The sequence below is a fragment of the Pipistrellus kuhlii genome, unplaced genomic scaffold, assembly GCF_014108245.1.
Source record: "Pipistrellus kuhlii isolate mPipKuh1 unplaced genomic scaffold, mPipKuh1.p scaffold_m20_p_11, whole genome shotgun sequence".
Lineage (NCBI taxonomy): Eukaryota > Metazoa > Chordata > Mammalia > Chiroptera > Vespertilionidae > Pipistrellus > Pipistrellus kuhlii.
The window spans coordinates 31,580,986-31,604,624 of NW_023425416.1; the positions used below are offsets into that span (position 1 = coordinate 31,580,986).

At 43.8% G+C, this 23,639-nt stretch overlaps 1 protein-coding gene across 1 annotated transcript in view; it reads right to left on the bottom strand.

Annotated features, from left to right (window-relative positions):
• RFTN1 (raftlin, lipid raft linker 1) overlaps positions 1 to 23,639 on the bottom strand; it is a 171,778-nt gene that overhangs the window by 94,964 nt on the left and 53,175 nt on the right. The window contains exon 3 of the mRNA XM_036431567.2: positions 6,428 to 6,614. Coding sequence (XP_036287460.1) covers positions 6,428 to 6,614 — 187 coding nt within the window. The remainder of the gene's footprint in view (positions 1 to 6,427; positions 6,615 to 23,639) is intronic.

The following is a 23,639-nucleotide window of genomic DNA, read 5'->3' on the forward strand; positions in this document are numbered from 1 at the left end:
TGTGTGTATACACACCACTAGTTGGGTTCATGCTGTGTGTGTGTGTGTGTGTGTGTGTGTGTATACACACCACTAGTTGGGTTCATGCTGTGTGGATGCATTGTCCAGGTGCACTTCGGGTACTGGCAAAGGTGTAAACCCAAAACAGATCCATCTTGCCCTGAATGGGTGGTCCTGTAATGAATGATGGGAGCAAAATTCCAGGGCCTGGTATTCTCCCACTCAAGTCAGGAAAATTCTATTGAGCAACACCTACTCAGTACCTGGCACTCTCAGTCAGAAACCGGAATCCAAAGATGAAAGAAGATTTAGTAAGGGGGGGGGGGGGAGGGAAGAGGGCAGACACATGAAAACCAATAACAAGAGCGTCTGAGAAGACGGATGAGTGTGTGGTGGAAGAGGGACGAGGCAGTTCAGAGTGGGGAGCAGCTCCACGGAAGCGAGCATACGAAACCTTCAAGTTGCAAGATGGCAGCCAGTGGGGTAGGGCTAGGGTTGCACAGTGTTATTTTGAAAAAGCGCGGCAACGGTTTAAAAACACCAGTTCTCACCTAAAAATCCAGATTTCTGGCTCTTGAAAAAAGTTCAAGTTTCGGCAACACTTGGCAACAATGGGCAGAGTGAGCACTGGCTCTCCAACCCTTCTCGAGAAGCCTGGCCCTCGGGGCACCTGAGTGTGCAGGCCCTGACTTCCAACGAAGGCTGTGCTCAAGTGTTCAGATTCCCGACCTCAAGAGGGGGTACCGACGGCAAAGCTGAGCACTCTCTGAGATTTGCTTTCCTGGAAATAAAAGCCAAAAGCCAACCCAACTGTCCCTCTCTGCATCCATCGCTTGTCACTGGGTGGCCCCAAGCTGACTCATTAAACTTGCTGACACGGTCCGAGAGGAAAGACTTCTCAGCCTCCAAGCAGATGGTCAATCTGGGACGGAGCAACTCACTTAATTAGCACTGCTCCTGGCAAGCCACTGCATCTCTGAGACCACCAGGCGCCTCTAGGATAGCAAACCTGGGCTCAGTAAGCAACACAGAAGTGGGCTGGTCCTCCTGGGCTTGCCATGGCCTCACACAGCTCAGACTTCTCTCCTGGCTCCAAACCGCCCTGCAAACACCTCCCAGTGGACAACCTGCCACCAGCAATTGCCACAAACGTGATACAACCAAGCTAATGTTCCCCTTCTCCTGTGGTAGATGCTATCTGTGTTCCACCCAGATCCCCTCCGAGTGTCCCTCCTGGCTCTGTGCGTCCCTCAGCTCCTGCATGACTTGAAGTCTTCTTTGGCTATTGGCATTGCTTCACCTGATGTGCCCTAGACCCAGACGTGTCTGGAGCAACTCACGGCAAGTGGCTCTCAGGTGCAGGAGGGTGGAGGCCGGGAGCCCAGCCTCAAGGTAGACTCACCACTTCCCCCTGTATAAGGCTGAGGCGTTGCACCCTGATGGCTTCCTTCCTTTCCCTATCCTATGTCTCCCCTCCTAACCGATTCCTCTTGGGAGAACCTCCCTAAGGACCCTATCAGGGTCAGCTTCCCCATCACTGCCCCTTTCCAGTTAATCCTCCCAGTTTTTCGGAGTCAAAAGCTGACTCATATTTTAATTCATCTTCCTCCATGCTGTGCCTTTCCAGCTAAACATTAAATCTAGTATTTCCTCTTATGACATATCTCACATCTGTCTCCCTTAGTTTTTTTACTACAACCTACTCTAATTTCTGATCACCTCCCACCACAACTATCACCATGTTTTACTCAACTTGCATTTCTTCCCCTCTTGAGTGTTTGAAAACTCAGCACCTCTAATGGTTGCTCCTCTAAAACAAAACAAACACACACACACACACACACAAACAAAACTATGGCACTGGTTTCCCAGTGCCTTCAGGATCAAGTTAAAACTCCTTAGCTCGCCTGTCAGACTCCTGGATCCAGGCCTCATGCTTCTCCCCATTTCCCTCCGAACCTTGTGCTCCTGTCGCCCCCCATCATCCGTGGTCAACTTTCCCAGGCTCCCGGCTCCCCTAGGCCAGCGTCCCGAGGGACAGTGTCTCCCCACTTGTGCCCTGTTCAAATCTACCTATCCTTCCAGACCAGAGCAAATGACGAGCCTCTCCCCTCCGTGAGCAAATTCCAGGTAAGAGGAGAAAACGGAGTCCCACATAATTTGCATACAGACTTTACATTCTCCTAGTAGGTACGTTTCTTGAGAGCTGGGAGCTCTTTAGAATCCTCTCTGCCTAGTGAAGCTACATCACACATGTTTATCTTAGAAAAAAATCTAACTGAACGGGAGGAACATTTACCACTTAAAACGGTGCCAGTTATTCTCCTCAACCAGCAGATGTGCCCCAGAATGGATGTGAGACAGGAGGCGTGGAGATGCTGTTTCCTCCGTTTCAGTTCCCACATACACACCTCCTAGGTGTGAATCTAATGAACACTTCCTACAAACCCCAACCAACTTCCTTCCCTTCGGGGCTCATTGTTGGACACACCACTCTGGCCTAGTCCTGAAGGAAAACATGCATCGGGCAGGTAGAGAGATGCTACGGTATTTACATTTCATGGGCAATTAAAGATATTTTTAAGGGCAGTTTCTTTTTCTTTCTTTTTTTAAATTTCTTTATTGATTATGGTATCACATAATTGTCCTCGTCCCCCCATTCCCATTCCAAACCACTCCCCACATATGCCCACCCCCTGTTGTCCATGACCAATGGTAAGGCGTGTATACATGTACACAAGTCCTTTGGTTGATCTCGATTGCTTGCATTTTCCTGCCTCCAAACAGGGCTTCACTCTCTCCATTAGCTGCAGTTCCGCTGTGTGTCCCGCCCCCTGACCCCAGGCCAAAATGTCGACAGCGCTGACAAATGTCCTGGTCCTCTGTACCATATAAGGTATTATTCCAGGGGACCTGGACTCAAATGACTTGAACCCATTAGTGATGAAAAGCACATCACGGACCCCTTGTACTAGCTCGATGTGTGAACAGTGACAATTCAACAGCTGAAAAATTAATTGGCACAAAGCATTTTTGTACTTATGTCTACAACCATCAAGGACCTAGAATTAAACCCACTCTCACGAAACATCAGCAGTGACATTTTAATAACCGACTTCTCTTAGCCATCATGCTTTGAGATCTTTGGCAACTTATTCTAAGGAAAACTGCCCGGAAAGAAAAAATGAAGGACAACTTAACTGTATTTAGAATTCAGAGCAAATGCAATAATATTGTCTGTTAAAAATCACTCCATGTCCCAAAGAAAGAGTAGAGAGAAGGAAGTACAAAACTCTCTACTTATTCTAAGTGTCTCATTTGGCTATTCATTCTTGATTCAGTTTTCAAAGTAACTGACTTTAAATTCAACACACTGAGGATTAAGAACAATTTATAACTAGATGTGTGATTTGGCCTGCCATCCTAAAATGAAATGACATTTACAAGAATTTTCAAAAAAGAAAGGATCAGGCAATTTTTCCTAGATTTAAGTGAAATTTGTCAAAATGATAGAGGGCTCAGGGAAATGTTACTGTACTGAGCTTTGGGAATGAGTCATTAATAATCCAGTTAGACTGTCAATGATGCTCTCAAATTACCCCAAACTCCACTAGAAAACATTTCATTACAAGACAGACAAAATCCTCCCACACATGTGCATCATTCCTATGTTTGCCCGAAAGAAACCAGGTCCAAATGAAAAGCTACTTCTTCCAGAGACATTTCCTTAGTTTTCTTTCCTGCAGGACCTGACGTCTCCTCTTCCCAGACTCCCATGGCTGGATGCCTTATTTTCTCAGTTAACCTGTACCTGCCTGGAAGGCAGGCTCCATACCCAGGTGAACCTTGCACCTGTACCCTCCGGTGTCCCATGACATAGAGCTCCTAGCATGTCCCTTACAAAGAATACAAGCTCAGTAAGTGCGAATGAATGAATGAATGAATGAATTGCATGATTTTGTTCTTTTTCCTGGTCTTGCTGTAGACCCTGAAACCTAGTTATTTGCCAAAAACTTGATGTGCACTTTCCAAACACATTAAAGTGGATATCCCAGTTTCAAGTAGTCATCCCATGGTGATTCTCGAGAATGAATTTGATCTGGACTGACAGTAATCTAGAAAGTTTATCTACAGCTCTTTCAAAGGGGTCGACTTACAAAACATGAACGAGGCAATTACTTCCTCTTGGAGAGTGAAATCGTTTCACTTAGCAGCATCTACAGCTGTCAGAACTTTGGCAGACTTCGTGAAAAATATCATCTTAACTGTCTGTATTAAAAATTAATCACATAAGATTTATTTTGTTTTCTTTCTACTAAACTCCCTAAAGAGAAGGTTCTTCTGTTCTGTTGTGGGAATGTTTGATTGTTTATTTTTAATAGTGTGGGGGGTATTTTTCTCATGATGCAAAAAATAAATAAAAAAATAAAAAATGGTCATTGCACTTGCAAGCAGAGAAAGTGCCTGTACTTTAAAATTATACTGTATAATTTCCACACTTCCCACACAAAACCGACAGGGAATGGAAGTGGGCAAATTCTCTTGGTCATTTTGCCTTAAGAATGGTCAACTGCCATTTTCATTACTGTACTTGGTTAATTTCTTTAAAACAAAAAACAAGATGGGAGGGTCGGGGGGGGGGGGGGGGGGGGGAGCAGTTTCAAAGAAGACCCAGCACGAAGTTGTACAAGGAATTTCTTGTATCTACAAAGTCATTACATCATCTTGGTGGGTAGTCCAGGCATTCTGGACTAGAGTGAATGCATCTCAAACCCACAGAGAATGCATCTTCTCTTTTTAAAAACCACCCTGCACACCAGTGTTTCATTCTTCTTAATAGCTTGACCCATTTTCCTCTTCTAGAAAGTAAGCTCATTAGGTACCTTGATAAATACATACCTCAACGTCTGGGTCTGAGCTTCCTTGCCTTTAAAATGAAAATAAAAATAGTATCTAATTTCATAGGCTGATTATGAGGGTGAAATGACACGCATAAGGCCTGGCACACAGCGGATGCTCAGTAAGTGTCATCATGCATGTCTCATGTGGAACCTCAAACCACCATGGCTTCCAGAACCATTTCCTCTTGTGATTGACCCAGATATTGATCCACAGCCAATCAACATAAAGGAACAAATATGCCCAAAAGGCAGATGTTAAAAATACAAGCCTCACTCTATGAATACCATGGTAATTCTGGACATTAGCAATGGCGTATGCGTCTCTCACTTCAAATTCTAATGCACACTGGCTCAGACCAAGAACCCCAGAGCCTGATCAGCTGTGAAGAAATGAGCTCTGCTGGGCAGCAAAGAGGAGCCCATCTTAGCCACACAGCCTCCCGCCTCTGTCTGTCCCTCCTGAGCTCACCAGCCCAACGTTTGTCCACTTGGCAAACCAACTTGTAAAAAGGGAAAAAAAGAAATAGTCACTCTGCACTCTCCCTCCTCTTTTTTTTTTTTTTAATATATTTTATTGATTTTGTACAGAGAGGAAGGGAGAGAGATAGAGAGTTAGAAACATCGATGAGAGAGAGTCATCGATCAGCTGCCTCTTGCACACCCCCTACTGGGGATATGCCCGCAACCAAGGTACATGCCCTCGACCAGAATCGAACTCGGGACCTTTCAGTCCCCAAGCCGACGCTCTATCCATTGAGCCAAACCGGTTTTGGCACTCTCCCTCCTTTTAAACTGTGGTCCATGTTGTCATTGCTCCTATGATAGATGGCCAAGGACAGATCCGTTTCCCTCGCCAGACTTTATTTCAATTGTTTGTTTGTTTGTTTGTTTGTTTTACAAAAGCAGCAAAAATACTTCCATTGTTTTAAAAAATATGTTTAAAATTAATATTTATTGCTCCTTTTGAGAAACCAATCTCCATCTCTCTTTTTCTAATTAGACCCAATAAAAAATATAACAAGTCAAGCCATCCTGAGAAACATCCTCCAAGCCTTGAAAACCAAAATCAAGATCAAATCAATTACAGCAATAGGTTCAGGTGGGTATTGTTTGTTTTTCCACCTAAGGGATTCACAGAATTTATGTTGGGTTCAGAATGGTCAAGCGTGGGGAAAACCATTAAGTTTGTATGTAGCCTAAAAAAAAAACCAAAACGAGTATGTTTTTCTAGCCATGCTTTTCAGATTATAGTACTATACTTTCACTGGCTGTGCTTGAACTGTTCTGGAAGTACTCCTCTTCGGAGGGGACGCTTTTTTCCTAGCTGAGTTTAATCCAATAAATTAAAAGAGAGAAAAGATATAAAATGGAACTCTCTATGGAAGCAGTCAGGCATGGACAGTCACAGGACACTAGGAAATGTTCGCTGGTTGTCCGTGTTTTGCATTACCAGTCAGAGGGCAGAAGCCCTGCCAACACCCATCAGCCACCTCATGATGCTCCCCACCCAACCTTGGGGGCCTTACCTGTCGGTTTTCTTGATCAGGATGGCCCTGAAGATGTGCTCCAGGGGTGTCTTCTCCTGCTTGTGGGTCGGCTGCACGAAAGGGTGCAGGGCCACCAGCAGGAAGCCCTGCTGGTACAGCTCCAGGAGCTGGGCGGGCAGGTCTCGCAGGGAGGCCAGCCTCACTGCTGAGGACCGCGGGAGCTGGGCTGGGAGTGGAGAGAGGAGAGGCTCATCAGAGACCCACCAAAACCGCCTGCCCCGCACTATCCACATCCCTCTCCCTCTGCCCTTTCCTGGGGCCTGTAGGGTCACGTCGTCTTAACTAACTACTGTCTTCAAAGAGGACTTATACGCAGATGGCTATTTTCCAGCTCAACCAGAAACATTGGTAATTGGATGTTTTAAATCTAGAGTCAATTTTTTTTTGTCAGAGATTGCCTTTAAACATCATTTCCACACACTCAAAAAATAAAAAAGAGCAGAAGGAGATGGAGGAGGTGGAAGTGACAACTGCATGCAAATATAAAATTGCCAGGTTGCAAACAGCAGCACAAACAAACTCAAAAAGATAGACTGGAAGAAAATTTCTGTGATGTTTAAGACAAAGAGGTGATTTCCTTGATGTGCAAAGAAACCACTCCCCCCTCGAAGGAGAAGGAGGAGGAGGAGGAGAAGGAGGAGGAGGAGGAGAAGGAGGAGGAGGAGGAGGAGGGAAAACAAGGGGAAAGTATAGGAATAGGCAATTGCTTAAAAAAAAAAAAAAGTCAATCACTATTTGCAGACACCCAAATTAACTAAACATTAGAACTATGCATGTCAAAACAAATATTTTCCACTTATTAAAATTTAGATTAAAAAATTTTAAGGACAGACAAGATTCAAACTTCAAATGGTATCAGCATATATACAGTGAAAACTATATCCCAGCCCTGCCCTCTGCCTCTCAGGCTTTTTCCCTACAGGCAAGAAATATTATCCATTTTTTATATGTTAATCATCGCCGAATTCATACAAGTAAAGATGTCTATGTATCGTTCTCCCTTTTTACACAAATGGTAGTATAACATTAATGCACCTGGCTTTTAATCATTTTCTAATCAGTAATCAGTACCCTTTTCTTAGAATCCATTCAACAGTAGTAGGGAGAGCTCTTCCTCATCCTTTTTAAAGGTGCACAGGGTACCATAGTGTGATGGACCAGAGATTATTCAAACTGTTGTTTTTATAAGTAATGCTGCAATGAAAAATATAGCTCATATAGTACTTATAAAAAGTAAATTCCTAGGTGTGGAATTGCCGAGCTAAAGATAAATGCACTGTAATGTTTTCAGATATTACCAGATTTCCTCCACGGAGTAGTACAGATTTACCTCTCCTCAGTGCTATACAATCACTGGCTAATCTCATTGTGAGGTGTTCACTTATATTCCTCTTATTACGTAATTTTTATCTTTTAATTAAACATTTCATGATTAAGTACTATCTTTAGTATTTGCATTTTTCTGTTAACTGTTCATATCTCTACCGAATCTTCTAATGGGTTATAGGCCCCCACCCCCTTTTTATTTTCTGTTGGTTTGTAGAAACTCTTTATATATTAGGAAATAAGGCCCTCAGTTGTGACACCAGCTACAAATATCTTTCCCCAATTGGTTGTCTTTTAATTTTGCATAAGCTGGGGTTTTGCCATGAAGAATTTTTTCTTATGAAGTTGAATGTATCCATCTTGCTTCAACCACTTCTGAGTTTTATATTATAGCAGAGAGATCTGGAATTATAAAGTAACTCTCCTGTGATATCTTGTATATTTTACTTTTTTGCATGTACATTTTTGATCCATTTGGAATGTACGCAATATGAATTAAACATTTCCCCCCCAAGGTTTACACATATTTCCTCATTGACTGGAGATGCCACCTTTATCATATATTACATTCCTGAATACATTTAAGTTTGTGACTGTGATTCATTAATCTATTTTAATAATTTTCGTTTCATATTAGTTTAATATCTGTTCAGGCTATTTCCTGAATTTTCCAGTTCATTATCTGAATATTCCTGTCTATTCTTACATATTCATTTTTCAATTGGTCTTTAAAATCAGCTAATCAAATTCTCCCTCAAAAATAATCTTGTTGATATTTTTATTGGATCAAGTTCAAATTATAGCTTAGCTAAAGCAGAATGAATATTTTCATCAGGCTACAAGTTCCCATCCAAGAACATGGCATAATTTTTGTTTATTCAAGGCTTTTTTTTTTGTCCATCCCTTATGTAGCTATTAAAGCTTTCTTCACCTAGATATTGAACAATTATCAAGTTTATTCCTACTTATTTTATACCGTTTGCTATTGGAATAATGTTTTTCTTTTTACTTGTATGTTATCCATGTGGCAAACACTTGGCAAACAGGTATGCCCATCACTGTGGATAGGGGTGAACCCTTCTGGAGGGCAATGCCTTCAAACCTAAAAGTGCACACACCCTTTGTCCAACAACCCCACTACGGGGAATCATAACTATGGCTGGACTCATAACATGTTTTCAAAGACACGTATATTGACAAAGATGTTCTCTACAGGGATGTTCACATAGCAAAAGCGTAGAAACAAAGAGTTCTTTATTGGAGGGCTAGGTAAATACTGGGATATCCCAATGATGAATCCTATGACCCACTTAAAACGATTAAGGTAAATCTGTTATTTGCTGACGGAAATAAGTCTAAGATACACTACTAACTTAGGAGGCAAAATACCTGACAATATTAGCAGATGATATTCCTGTATAAAAATATTAGGAGGGGGAACATGAATACATATTTTTTCTGGAAAAAACAAAACAAAACAAAAAAAACACCACACCCACACACACAAAAATAACACAACCCCACATACACATCAATATTAGAGAGAGGGAGTGGAATAGAGAGGGGAGGATGGAAAAGTGGTTTTAATTTCATTGTGTACTTTTAATTCTAATATCATCAACAGGGGTCATTTGGGAGGAGGGTTTAGGAGACATGTTAATTTTCTCCTTTTTAGGTAAAAACAGTTTTATTTAAAAGTTTTTAAATGTGCTTTTAAAATAATATAATTTTAAAACACACACACACTTAAAAACAAAATCTTGAGGTACTTAAGAATGCTATTTAACATCAGAGAGTCTAGCTCTCATTTCCATACATCATGCAAGAAATTTACGGGAAAATAAAATCTATCGCCATGATTCACCCTCACGCATCCTGGCAAGACCTCCATCAATAGCAGCGACAAAGATAAGACTGGCTGGGGAAGCAAAAAAGTCTGCACTTTTCCCCTGGAAGGGTACATTCTGCCTGTGCTGCTGGATAAAAACCTAAAAGGAAGTCTAGGAGAGAGTGGCAAGCCACTCCGTAATTCCCACGCACAGAAACCTCAGGAGAAAGGGGCCACTGCGCCTTAGAAATGGAGCCTCTTGGGCCCCACTCCACACCTGCTGCATCAGGATCTGAGCGAACCGTGTCTTCACAAGCCTCTGAGAGGCTCTGACGCTGAGAATTACTCTCCAGAGGGTTCCACTTTGGCCCTCCTCCAACCACTCTCCTCTCCATGAGCGAGGAACTTGGGGACCTACAGGCAGGTCCACCTATGTATCTCATGTCCCCACGTCACACAGCCACGGCCCTGGAATTCCATGTCTGGATAACCCTGGTGCAATGTGGGAGCCTGTGCAGGCTTCCTCCCTGGTCTACGAGGGTGGACATTGTTCCCTACCTGTGCAGTCCCAGGCCCAAGGTGGGACAGAGACTAGGATGAGGTAAGTCAGGAGACGCTTGCCATAGGTGCATAATTAAGGGGCACCAAAAAACTCATGAAAGCTTTCTTCACCTAGATATTGAACAATTATCAAGTTTATTCCTACTTATATCAGTAAGTACTAGTAAATATTTAATATAATATTCAATATTTTAAAAAGTGAAAAGGAATGCAAAAAGTCTGTAATGAACAAAATATAAAAAATTGGAATAAAGATGGGATCAATATTATTAATTTCTCCTTTTGTCTCAAGCTCCAATATCACTCAGAACGGCACTGTTACTGATCTCGTCTATTAAAAAAAACAAACAAAAAACCATGGTCTCACTCGCCTCACCCTAGTGCTGGCCTAGGTCCAACATCTCCTCTGCAGCCTTGTCCCGGGCCCTGCAAATGACAGGAGTGGGTCTGTGGGTAGGTTGTGCCAAGGGAACCAGGGCCAAGTTTCCTCAGCTCGGCTCTCAAGAGATTACAAAGCCACTCAACTGGAAGGACATAACTATGTGTGGCATGGATGCTGTGTTTCATTCGAAAAACCAAAATGAACTTTTGGCAGGCATGCAAACTCTTCAGGAGGGAAATTTCATGGCAGCCACCAAACCTAAAAATGCCATACAGCACTCGGATCCCCTCTTCTTCAATAAAACAGAGCAGAAAAAGCATCTGCACGTCATCAACAGGAGACCTCAAACTCAGCCAGTCTCTCTAGCTCAGTCTCTTGTAAATGCTCCACGTTCTTACTGCTATCATAAAAGTATGCTTTACTAAGTTTTTTATAATTTATGTGTTTGTTTCCTCTCATGCATCATACTATAATAAGAAAAATTAACCGTCGTTGGTGTGTTGAGAAAACTTGGGATTTTAGTTATCAGCTACGTTCCTCACTTGCATTCACCTGGGGCATGAGGAACACACTCAGTTTCCTCATCTAAAATGGAAATCATACCATCAGCCTGTCTTCCATCACAGACTGGTTATGAAAATCAAATGGGATTCTGAGTGTATAACTGATATAACTCAGAACTATCACACTCAATGGTGCTGGAAGTGCTGACTGGAGAAGCCAGCCAGGGGGGCTGGTCAGCTGTAGATGGAGATGACAATATGATGCTCAGGCCATTACTCCTTCCCCCACCCACACCCTTCCCCCGTGACCCGCCACACTCCAAATCAGGGCACTAAAAAAACTAATCAATCAACCATTTTATACTTAAATGCTTCCTAAGTAAAATAATTAGCTTTTACATTTTAACCTTAAAATAAATTCAAGGCACTAAATTGCTCTGACTGTCTCCAGATATGTAGGGTGCTGTCCAGGGGCATTCCAGGGAAGAGGTGCCTGTGGGGTGGGGAGAGAAGTGTCTCTGGGCTCCCATCTTCCTGACAGAGAGCTCCAAGGAAAGTGCTGTGAGTTATCAGAAGGTATGTTGGCTTCCTGGGCTTTTACTGGCACCCTACTCCAGGACTGAACCACATAAGCTACCTCATCATACGTTAAAAACTTTTTATTTTAATTCTTCATGTTCTGAAGAGGAACACTGACGAGATCATGTTGGCAGTGTTACTCCTCAGTCTGAGGAGATGTCACTGTTAGGGTCCAACATGGACTTGAAGATCATACTGTTCCTTCGACGTTCCAATCAGTCATGTTCCACAGTCTTTATTCCCAGGAGCACTCAGTTTGCAAGCTCAGGGTCCGTGCTGGGTGCCCCTGGATTACCACTCAGGGAGCCCTGTCTGCATTCCATACAGCGACTTGGTCATTGCTGTGCAAAGCCCCGTTCTCCAGCTGGCTTCTCCCACCAGCCTGGACAGGGCCTCATCTCATCTCATGACCTGAGAGAGGGTCTGTGCAGATCTCAAAGCTAGAAACAGGGGCTCCCAGGGACCAGATGGATAAAGAACAATGAACACCAAAGCCCCATCTCCCCAGGGGGGCAGAGGCGTCTTGTCCTTCTAGCCCGGTTTTTGCCAATGGACACATGGGCTCAGTGGTGCCAAAACTTCTCATTCTTACCTCTTTTTTTTTTTAATCTTTTTTTTTTAATTGATTTTTTTTCAGAGAGGAAGAGAGAGGGATAGAGAGTTAGAAACATCCATGAGAGAGAATCATCGATCAGCTTCCTCCTGCACACCCCCTACTGGGGATGTGCCCGCAATCAAGGTACATGTCCTTGACTGGAATCAAACCTGGGACCTTTCAGTCCGCAGGCCGATGCTTTATCCATTGAGCCAAACAGGTTTCGGCTCATTCTTACCTCTTGATCCTCACAGAAATTCTTCTAATTTTTAAATTTAGCAAGTAATTTCCATTTTATTATCAACCCGATGTGGTCCAAAGCCAAGACCAGTAGGTTGTAGAGTCTGGATGGGGCATTTGGTCATGTGGAGGGATGGAAGAACCACACCCTTCTGTTCCCTGATCTTAAAGCAGCCGAGATGCAGTATGAGCATCAGTCATGTAATCAAGAGCTTGCGACCCATGCATTCCCATATCATCACAATCTATTCTACATCAAAGTCTTCAAGGACACATCTGTAGAAGTTTGACACTGGCCTCTATTCCCTAATTCCACCCTTTCCTCTCCAGATGTAGAGGTAAACAAAGAATTTAGGCCCACATACTTATATTTCGAATCCCTTGGGACTCTTTTATTTTTCCATCACTCAATGAGCAGGTTTTTAAAAAATCAAAATCTAGAGGGTGTGCTTGAAAGGTGTTTTTGGGTGGCATTCGTTGAAAGATGTCTTTGCAATAAGTCTTTCTATTTTTCTTCCGGAAAATAAACTTTATATAAGTAAACCATTATTCCAGGAGGGGGGGAAAAGAAAAAAAAAAAAGAAAAAAAAGGAATGAAAATAGGAAACAAAACAAAACAAAACAAAACATATTTCTTAACACTCCTGGGATAGAGAGGCTTTTGCTTTTGCTATGACAATGGTTTGTTTAGCACAAACATTCCACAACCCCATTTAGTTCCTGGAAACGAAGCCCTTCAGACATCTGCAGAGGAGCCAAAGCGAGATTGTCTTTGCTACTTCAAACTTTATTAGTGGGAAAGCACCGGCTTCCAACATAAGAAAGAAACACTGCGTACAGCCACAGCACACGTCCCCCACTCTCTGCAGCAGGCGACCGAGGGCTGAACAACAACAGCGTCTGTGCCTGTGCCCAGCAATCACTTGTGACTTCAGCCTAATTATTCAAAGTCCGACTTTGCTTTTCTAATTACAACTGCTAATGGATCTGTCAATACCGAGGAGCGCATCTAGAGAGCGAGACAGGATCTCCATCGGGTAATTTCCCTCACAGGTGAAGCTGATAATGACATTGTTCAACCAAAAAAAAAAAAATTTTTTTTTTTCTTTTCTTCTTCTTGGCCGCTATTTCTATAACATCCATCTGCCTGGGCTTTGCAGTGATCCAATTTAGCAAAAACACTAACATCCATCATTTTTCAACGTGAGGTTTTTCATTGTATCAGTAAGAAACAGGAATTCACTTTTTTAAAGAATGCCTGCCAGTTCTTGTCTTCTGTGTCATTTCTGAATCTATGGAATAAAATGTTCATTTCAGGGCCTTTCAAATTCAGATTTATGTCATCTTTTTATTAAATAAATGCACGTTTCTGAAACTTATAAAGGATACACAGATCCAGGCCCCGGAGACCACTCCATTAAAATACTAACTATTCTTTTTTATTTTTTAAAATTGGAGTGAAATTCACCCAACACAAAATGAATCATTTCAATGATTCTGCGGCAGTTACTAGTACATTCATCATGTCGTGTAACCATCACCTGCTATGAGTTCTAAAACATTTTCATCACCCCAAAAGGAAACCCCATACCCACTAAGCAGTTACTCTCCACTCCATCTCCCCCAGGCCCTGACAACCACAAATCCACTTTCATAAAATGCAATTTTTAACACTTTAACTAAATCATGGATAAACTAAAGGGGAAAATCTCAGTAAGGCTGAAAGTACTTTAAACTTACATAAACCTCGGATTTTATAGGTCAATCAGGGAGAAACTGACAATACGTACAATAGATGTTTCATCATATGAGTTTTTAAGAAGCGGGCCACCAGGCCACAAATGTTAAGCATCAGACTATTAGACTGTCATGAAAACGTGTGTGTGTGTGTGTGTGTGTGTGTGTGTATGTGTATGGGGGGGGGGAGAAGAAGAGGGGGAACATTAGTCACTCAATGACACAAACACAATGTTGTATTGTCAAAAATTCACTGTCTAGGTGTTTGTAAGGAGAGTGCCCCAATAATTCCTATTGACTACACACCACTGATCAAACCCAAATGATGGCATTATTGCTCATCTTACCAGTGTCCATTTTATCAGAGAAAACACAGTCTAAGATTCATCAAGTAAACTTTTCAAAAAATATCAGGCATCATGCGGCTTAGATTTCACAGTGGGTTACTCAGATATTAAAGCAACCAGCTAGAGACTGCACCCAGGGTATTAATAAAATATTCCACACACTTAAAAGTACTTCCTGTGGAAATAACACAAATATTCAGAATTTCTAACCAAAGTCATCCTCACCAAATGCAAGAAGAGCTTAGCATGAGTCAGAAGGGAAGCTAGTTTATCAATATGTTGGGCCATTTTCCTAATTGAACATAATGGCAGGATAGCTAACAATCCTGGTAGTTCATTTTTAATTTTGAGAGTAGTGCAATAAACTGACTGCATTGAAAAACAGCCACTAATGAATATGTACAAACAACATGGAAATGAACCTATTTAGAATGTAAATGGGAGCCTATATAGATTTCTATGATGAAGTTTTAAGACTCCTTATAAAAGGAATCAGCATTAAAAATATTCAGCACTTGCCGAAACTGATTTGGCTCAGTGGACAGAGCATCGGTCTGTGGACTGAAGGGTCCCAGGTTCTATTCCAGTCAAGGGCATGTACATTGGTTGCGGGCACATCCCCGGTGGGAGGTGTGCAGGAGGCAGCTGATCGATTTCTCTCTCATCGATGTTTCTGGCTCCCTATCCCTCTCCCTTCCTCTCTGAAAAAAATCAATAAAATATATATTTTTAAAAACCATACACGACATAAAAGGGGCCATTTTAACTATTTCTCAGTGTACAATCCAATGGCACCAAGTACATTTTCACTGTGGTGCAACCGCCACGACCAGCCAGCTCCAGGAAACCGTTTAACCAACAGTGCCAGCTGCCCATCCCACTCAACCCCTCACCTCCACTGCCCATGAAGGAAGGGCACCTCCCTTCCCTTCTGCTGCTAAGAGGCATCATAATTCACAAATGTGAAAAATCTGACATGGGGAAAAATCAAAGGTTGATAAGACAACGCAAGTAAAGGAAGATGTTAAAATTTCCCTTTGCAGAGATAGCCAAACGACAGGACAAAGAGTGTGGTGGTATACAAGAAGTGACTGGGAGGCCATGGCCGGGTAGCTCAGTTGGCTAGAGTGGTGTCCCAATGCACCAAGGTTGGTGGTTCGATCCCTGGCCAAGGCACATATATAAGAATCAACCAATAAATCGTAAGTAAGCAGAACAACAAATCAATATCTCTCCCCCCCCATCCTCTGTTCCCTCCCTTCTTTTCTCTCCCTTTCTCTCTAAAAATCAATTTTTTAAAAAGTGAATGGCAATCTTAACCCCAAACAGCATAACAAACAGAGAAAAAATACCCAAAAACATTTCCCAGAAGGTGCCCCAAGAGCATGAGCACACTTCCGTTCGGCATTTACATAGGACCCAAGAGAATATCACTATTTCTCTTTATCCTGAGCAATCATCCTCCGTGTCTCAACTCCGTAACAGAGTTTCACACTGGTATACCAATAAGGTCTTTATTTAGGAGAAGGTTTTAAGATTTTAGAATAATATAAAATAATGGCCCGTGCAGACTGTTGGAAGGCGTACCATTCACCATGTGCAAGACGAGTTTCAAGAACATGGGACAGAATAAACTCCACTCTCCTGTGGCTCAGCACAACTTCTACCCGCTGGTTGGTTCAAAGGCACTGGCTGAGACCCACCAGCCCGTTCCCAACAGCGTCTCCTTTTCCGTGCTGCAGCAGAGACATTCCGGGCCTTCTGTGGCACAGCCACATACACCACGCACAAGGCTTTACAAAAAGTTCCACAGGTTGGAAACTCATTTAGAGAAATAATTTTCCTATGTGCATGACATCACATAAGGTTCAGCAGAACTCGGAGAAGAACAGGGCCAGACAGCTCTCATGCTCTAAAAAAAGGCTTCCGCACCTGCACTTCCAGCGTTGCATGAACAATTACTGCGCTCCTGCACAAACTCCCAAACGGGTGCATGGAAATAGAAAATCATACATACAAGTGGAGCAGCTCTGGCTCCACTAACCAATTTGCATGCAAAATTGTCATCAGCACTCTCTGGTTTATTTTTTGCTTGTTTAGTAAGAGACTGAGCATGGGGTGGGGGTGGGGGGGGACATTTATGATGCCTTGGGAGGCCGACTTTGAGGGCCATTTTGGTTCCCACTGTAAGAAAAAGGGGCATTCCTAATGGTTTTTAGGGTCTATGCATGCATGTCTGTCCCTCCCAGCTGCCTTCTCAGCCAGGTATTCTAGTGGAAAGGGAGAAAAACTGGAGAATGAAATCAAGTAGAAAAATTAAGTGAGAGAAAATGGCCAAGGGATATTCTTTAGAATAACAGAGAATAAGTATGGTTAAAAAAATAATTTGTATTTACACTCAGAAAAAATGCCATCTGTCAGAGACAGTTGGCACAAGAAGGAAAAAGGGGATTTTAACCGGAGAGAAGGGAGGACTTTTCGGACTTGGCCAGTGAAAATGTATTGAAATGAACCAGCAGGAAGTTTGCCCATGAGGATGTGTTGGGCAGCTAGGTGTCTATAAGGCACATTTAGAGTTTTTTCTAACCGCTCCTTCCTTCTTCCCTCCCTCGTTTCTTTCCTTTTTTTGAAATGTGGCTAGTGTGATGTGAGACATGCTGGAAATGTGAAATACACACAAGATTTCAAGGACTTTTTCATGGAGAAAAATAATGTAAAATATCTCAATAGTCAATTTTTATTGGTTATATGTTAAAATAATATGTTGAATATACCAGGCTAAATAAAATATATAATAAGCATTAATTTACCTATTTAAAAAATTTTCAATGTGGCTAATTAGAAAAATGTTTATCGTTATCTATGACTCACATTATATTCCTATTGGATAGGTGTGTTCTAGAATTTTTGTTTTAAGTTTCCGTATTTGCTAAAACTTATTTACTTTCAACTTATTTCAGTCTACACGAACATGATCCCTTCTCTACCTTTATTGAGGTGCCAATTTAATTCATTACTTAGCATCTTTCGGTTACAGCTATGAGTAAGGTCACCTCTTCTCCCAAAATAAACCTGTAAGGCCGAGGACTGGGAGAAAGCTGCCAAAGTATGTGGAGTGTGGGATCAAGTGAGTAACCTTCCTTCAAGGATATGAAGTATTTTCTTTCTACTCTCGTCACTATTCCAAATTAGAAGGGAAGAGCAACACGTCTTGCCACCTCCATGGGTGAGGTGTGGGTCCCTGAGACCTTGGAAAGCCTGATCTCGGAGAATTGCTAGTAACACCATCACACCAGGTTCTAAAGTGTGTGCCTCTCTGGGGAAGGTGGGTTCACAGTCTTGTCCTGCCCCTACTCTGTTGGCAAGTCCCAACACCCATCCTGAATCGCACCTCCCACCCCGTGTGGGAATCTCAAGTTGAGAATCTCAGCTGCAACTCGCTGCTCCTGGCGAAACTGGAACCAGCTGCCAGAGGCAAGCAGCCAGCCGGCATCCCGGCTGAGATTACTCAGATCCGAAATATCAACAGACAGCGGACCCTTCAGTCCGTGTTGTTGAGTCTCTGGAAGTGCTTTGCACTGATTTTCTGGGTGATTTATGGATGTTACATTCCAGAAATGCAAATTCCCCCTCTTGCCCTTAATAAACGCATCCGTGTCGTCTTCATGTTTCGACTGAACAGAGCTGTCTCCCCTTCCTGGGCTGCCTTCCCTTTGGAGGTGGGGAGGGGGCTGTGTGATAGCCCACATTTCCACGTGTCCGTGAGAAGTGGGCGTCCTTATTGCTTTGTCATGATTGCAGTGTAGTTTGTCTGAATGTAAATGATGCAGGTCCTACTGGGCAAAAAGAGAACAGAAATCTGGAAAAACGTAATCCCTAAACGTTGGTCCCCAGCTACAGCAAAGAAAGGGCAGCTGAACAGATAGTATCTGGCCACACCCAGGGAGCAGATTCAGGGAGGGAAGGCAGGAAGGCTGGGGACCTGAGGCCTCTACTCCGCTCGGGCTCAGGACACGCCCTCTAGAGCTCTCCCACTGCACCGTGATGCTGAGGACATGAAGTCCACCAGCAACAGGTTCAGGTTCGCGTCTCCCCTATCTGTGCTGCCTCAGGTGACCTCCTCGGGCAAATGGTTTTATCCAACACCACCAGGTCGGCATCCCGGCCTGTCTCTAACTGCTCCTGAGTCAGGACAGGTCCTCTTAACCCAGGATTAGAACGAAAAGTTTAACAAATGCTAAAAAGAACTAACCTATAATAGTATCTGTTCCACATCAGAGAAGGTGTTAGTTTGTCTTCTGTTACCTTCTTAGGAGACTCTATATTCAAGTCTTTTTCCTTTTTCTCCTCCTCCTCCTCTCCTCCTCCTCTTTCTTCTTCTTTTTCTCCTCCCTCCCCCTCCCCCTCCCCCCCCTCCCCTCTCTCTCTCCCATAAGGAAAGAAAACCAGGCTGGAAGATGAGGGGAAAAGAGCTGGTGACAAAAACAGGCCCTAAGGGTCAAGTTTGCAGGGCCCTAAGTGATGGCGGTGATAGTTACCGTGTGGCTTGATGATGTTGATTACAAGGGGTTTCTGGGACCCCTCCGAGGAAAAGTCAGGGGAGCCTCTTTGGACAAAACGTCTGCAGCTCAGAGGAACTCTAGGCTGGAGAGACAAGCCTGAGAATCATCTTCCTTGATGACTTTTTTAGGTTCCACCAATAGTCAACAGTGTTTAGAGCCGTGTTTACCTTGGAAGGCCAGTCACAACAAACGCTCTTTTAAAAATGGAATGTTTATTTTTTTAATGAATTTGGTAGTGTAATCATGATGGGGAGGGGGAATACATGCACAATGTGTTTACTGGCAAGGAAGTCTATAATAGGAGAACCACAAAAAACAAGAATAGCTTCATAGTGATTATAAATAACTGTCATTAAACCAGACTCGTTCAATTTCAGGATAGGACACGTGAAAATAAAGCAAATGTTTAAAAGTAGATCCAACCCTGTAAGATGGGTATTAGTCCTTGTTTTGTTATACACGTTGTGATTTGTTTATCTTTTCACTATCTGAAAGTTTTTATTTTTATTTTTTAAATACCTTTTATTGATTTTTTACAGAGAGGAAGAGAGAGAGATAGAGTTAGAAACATCAATGAGAGAGAATCATTGATCAGCTGCTTCTTGCACAACCCCTACTGGGGATGTGCCCGCAACCAAGGTACATGCTCCTGACCGGAATCGAACCTGGGACCTTTCAGTCCACAGGCCGACACTCTAGCCACTGAGCCAAATTGGTTTCAGCTACCTGAAAGTTTTTAAACTGTCTGAGATCAAAACTGTAAGGCCTCTGGGTTACATGGCGTATTTCGAAAGGGCGACGCCAACATCTCTAGATATTAAACTCCTTCTGTAGATCAAGATGATGCCACTTACCCCTAAGATAAATAAATGCATTGGACTGGGTTTGCATCTGTGTCTATAATTTGTGTGTGTGGCCTCTGGAATAGTCCCTCTTACACCTCCTTCCCATTCTACTCACATTGAGAACATATTATAGATTCCGCCTTGTGTTCATGCCTAATACTCTCTTTTCCTTGGTAATTCAAAAACATGCTGTTGGAACTTTAGAGCTGGAAGGGACCCTCGTTTAACAAAAAGAAGAAACGGAGGCTTCTCCCCTCCCGGACTCACAGGATTTGGGTGCCGCTGCAGAGAACCAATACAGAGTTACAGCCTCCTAAGTCAGCAGTGTCCCGGGACTCCCCCTCCCAACTGGCCAAGGAGGAAGGACTGTCCTGAACCACGATTCATCCACCCGCGGCTCCACCACCATTTCCCTCCCGGCGGCTCCATGTGTCCCACACTCCTAAGTCTCTGTCTCCTGAGCGACAGACCACATCAGCAGCTGGTTCAGAAAAATCTCTATCTGCAAATTCCACAGGCGACTGAAACTCGGGATGTTCCGAACAAGACACTGCCCTCATTTTAACACGTGCTCTGCCTCCTCTTTCCTCCCCCCGGTTACAGCAGCATCACAGCCGGGAACAGCACAAGCCTGAGCCCTGGCAAATGGCAGACATCTCCCTCTCCCACTCGCTTTCTCTCCACCCAATTGGCTATTGTGTCCCGTCAAGTCTTTCTCTGGAACTCTCCTCCCTACATCTCCTTCCTTGCTCTCAGCCTTAGGCAGCCTCCCACTGCTTCCTTGTGACCTGCCCAGGTCCACACCAACAGCATGGCCATCTGGCGAACACATAAGGCTGGCCCCATCATCTGGCCCAGCGGCTCTCGCAGGGAATGGTGCTGCCTCCCGACCCACAGAACACTTTGGAAATTGGGAGACGGCACTGTTAGTCACCACAACGACTGGGAGGTTACTCCTGTGGGTGAACACAGCCAAAGCAGAGGGCGGCCCCACAGAGAATTGTCCTGATTCCCACGCCATGGTTGGAAAGCCCACTGGATGGTGTTTGGAGATGAAAAGCTTGTCCATAATCATCTAAGACTAGAATTCCACTGTGCTTTACATTTAAACAAAAAATAGTTTTGCACAGTTTAATGTACACCGGGTCTTCCAGGAATGTTCTCCGGTGTAAATCACGGGAGATCAGCCGCCAGGACAGTTCTCAGCACTGCTGCTGAGCACATCTGCCTCAGAATCGCCTGGGGGATAAGAGTGTGTTCACTTAAAAATGCAGACTCCCAGGCTGTACCCCAGATCTAGCAAAACAGCCGGCATTTCCACAACCAGAGCCACTCACTTCTTTTGCCCATTCAGGTATGAGAACGACAGTGTGAGAGACTGCGGGAACCAAGTTCTGAAAAAGACTGTTAGGCCAAGGGTGAGCTCATCAGGAAATCATCCCCAATCAGTTAGTAATGTCTGTATGGCGGCAGGAATGGGGCAATAGAGGCAGATACACTTACACAAGATCCCAACCTCTCTTTACTCCTCTCCCCCTCGATCCTTGTCTGCTTAGAGAATCCCTACTCATCCTTCACAAATCTCTTCAAGACACTTCCTCAGCCTCCCTCCCTCCCTCTTCAAAGCACCACCTAGCACTCTCCTGTTAACATCATGGTTTTCTAGCCTCCTGGGGAGGCGGGGACTTAGTCTTATTCATCCGTTTTCCTCACAACTAGCCTCCTCTCGGCCTAGCTGATAACCAACATTCAACAAATACTTAGCAAATAAACAAATAATTTTTAAAAGGGTTAAGGCAAATACAGGGTCAGTTACCGGGAAGGGCAAGAGGGCAGAATCGCCCCTTCCCCTACTCCATGTGGCCTCGCATTAAGATCCCTGGGTCTTCCAAAAGCAAGGGAAGATGGGCTGACAGCTGACAAAGGAAGACTGGCAGCCGGCAAAGCCTCCCACTCCAGCGCCAGGCGTGGCCTGGGCATCGGTGAGAGCCCGGCAGGCAATCCAGGCCTCCTCACTCACGGAGCTGGGCTCGGCTGGGGTCAGCGAACAGAGCAGGAACAGCCAGCCACACAGAGCTGTCCAAGTATGCTTAGGTGGTGCATGTTTGTCAAACAAACAAAAACAACAAGCAAAGAAACACAATAGAAAACTGCCTCTGTGCCGATTTTCTTTATCACCGGGAGGAATGGTATTCTTTTTAGTGGGCGGGGTCGCCAAAGAGGCTTCTTCGGAGAAGGAACACCATTTGTTCGCTCAGGATCTGCCTGTGCACGTGAACATCCTCACACTCAGCCGGGGAGTTGGCGAATCCACCAGAAAGGGACTCCATAAACAGGAAAATAAAACCCCGGGACGACAGAGGATGCAAACATTAACCCTGGAAGCAGGCGAAGAACCGGTGCTGACAGCCAGGAAATGATGAGGCTAGCCATATGTAAGGATTAGGGAAATTCTGAATAAGGGAGCTGCCCTAAAATTTTATTAGGAGAGGACGTTAACACCAGTCCTTTATGGATCCCCGAAGCCCAATATATTAGCACTGGGGGAGGAGGTGTCTTCTGTATTCAAAGGACCTGAGGCCCTGAAAATCCAGGAGCCAGAGAGAGTACACTCCTCTGTGCTCACTCCTCCAGCGCTCAGATAATCAGCTAACAGAATCAAAATAATCTAATCACGAAGTAATACATGCACATGGCAAAAAAACACAATGGATAGCCTATTTGAACAGAATTCTACATCAGCTGTTCCGTCAAGATGATAATGAAACATCAGACAATCTGTGAGAGTCCCGTGCCAACGAGGAGAAATACAAATTGGGCTCCTCCATTCCTCATGGAAATGACAAGATTCTGAACTAATCAATTAGCTCGGCACCCCCCCCACGGTCCCCACCCCCTCCTCTCTGCATTATCATGCCTCTCCTTGAAATTTCCCGGGACTCCACTTACTGTGCTGTGATCACAGATAGCAAATGAAAATCAAGTTCTCTGCCCAACACGGGGGAAACTTTACATTGTCATGTAAGATGAACTGATTAAGGGCACTTCATCTCTGAACAGCTAATTCTTCAAACCTTGAAGCGGAGTCGGATGAGATGTCAGGAAGGAGGCATGCAGCTTGATCACGCAGAAGAAAAAAAAAATGGATTCTGGCTCTCAGCAGGCTGCCTCATTAACCATTACAGTAACTAGGGCTGTTCTTCCCAAAATAACGCTCTGGAGGTTAGAAGGAAGACCCCATCTTGGCAGACCCATGGTGAAAAGAAGACCCTTCCTTTTGGAAATCGAGTTGCCAGAGGCTTGGAGGGTACCCTAAAAGATGCCAGGGAGCACAGAGAGGGGGTGGTTTCTCTTTCTGAGGCAAAGTGCTTCTTACCCAAAGGCTTCCACCTCGCAAAGAGATTGCAAACTCAGATACATTTTTAAAAGAAATTTATTATTAAAAAAAAAAAGGTAAACACTCTCAGGTGACCCAATAGAACAAAAGGTCTCAGAACTGCCTTTCCCTCTTAAACATTCTTTTTTTTAATATATTTTATTGATTTCTTACAGAGAGGAAGGGAGAGAGATAGAGAGCTAGAAACGTCGATGAGAGAGAAACATCGACCACCGGGGAAGTGCCCGCAACCAATGTACATGCCCTTGACCGGAATTGAACCCGGGACCTTTCAGTCCGCACGCAGATC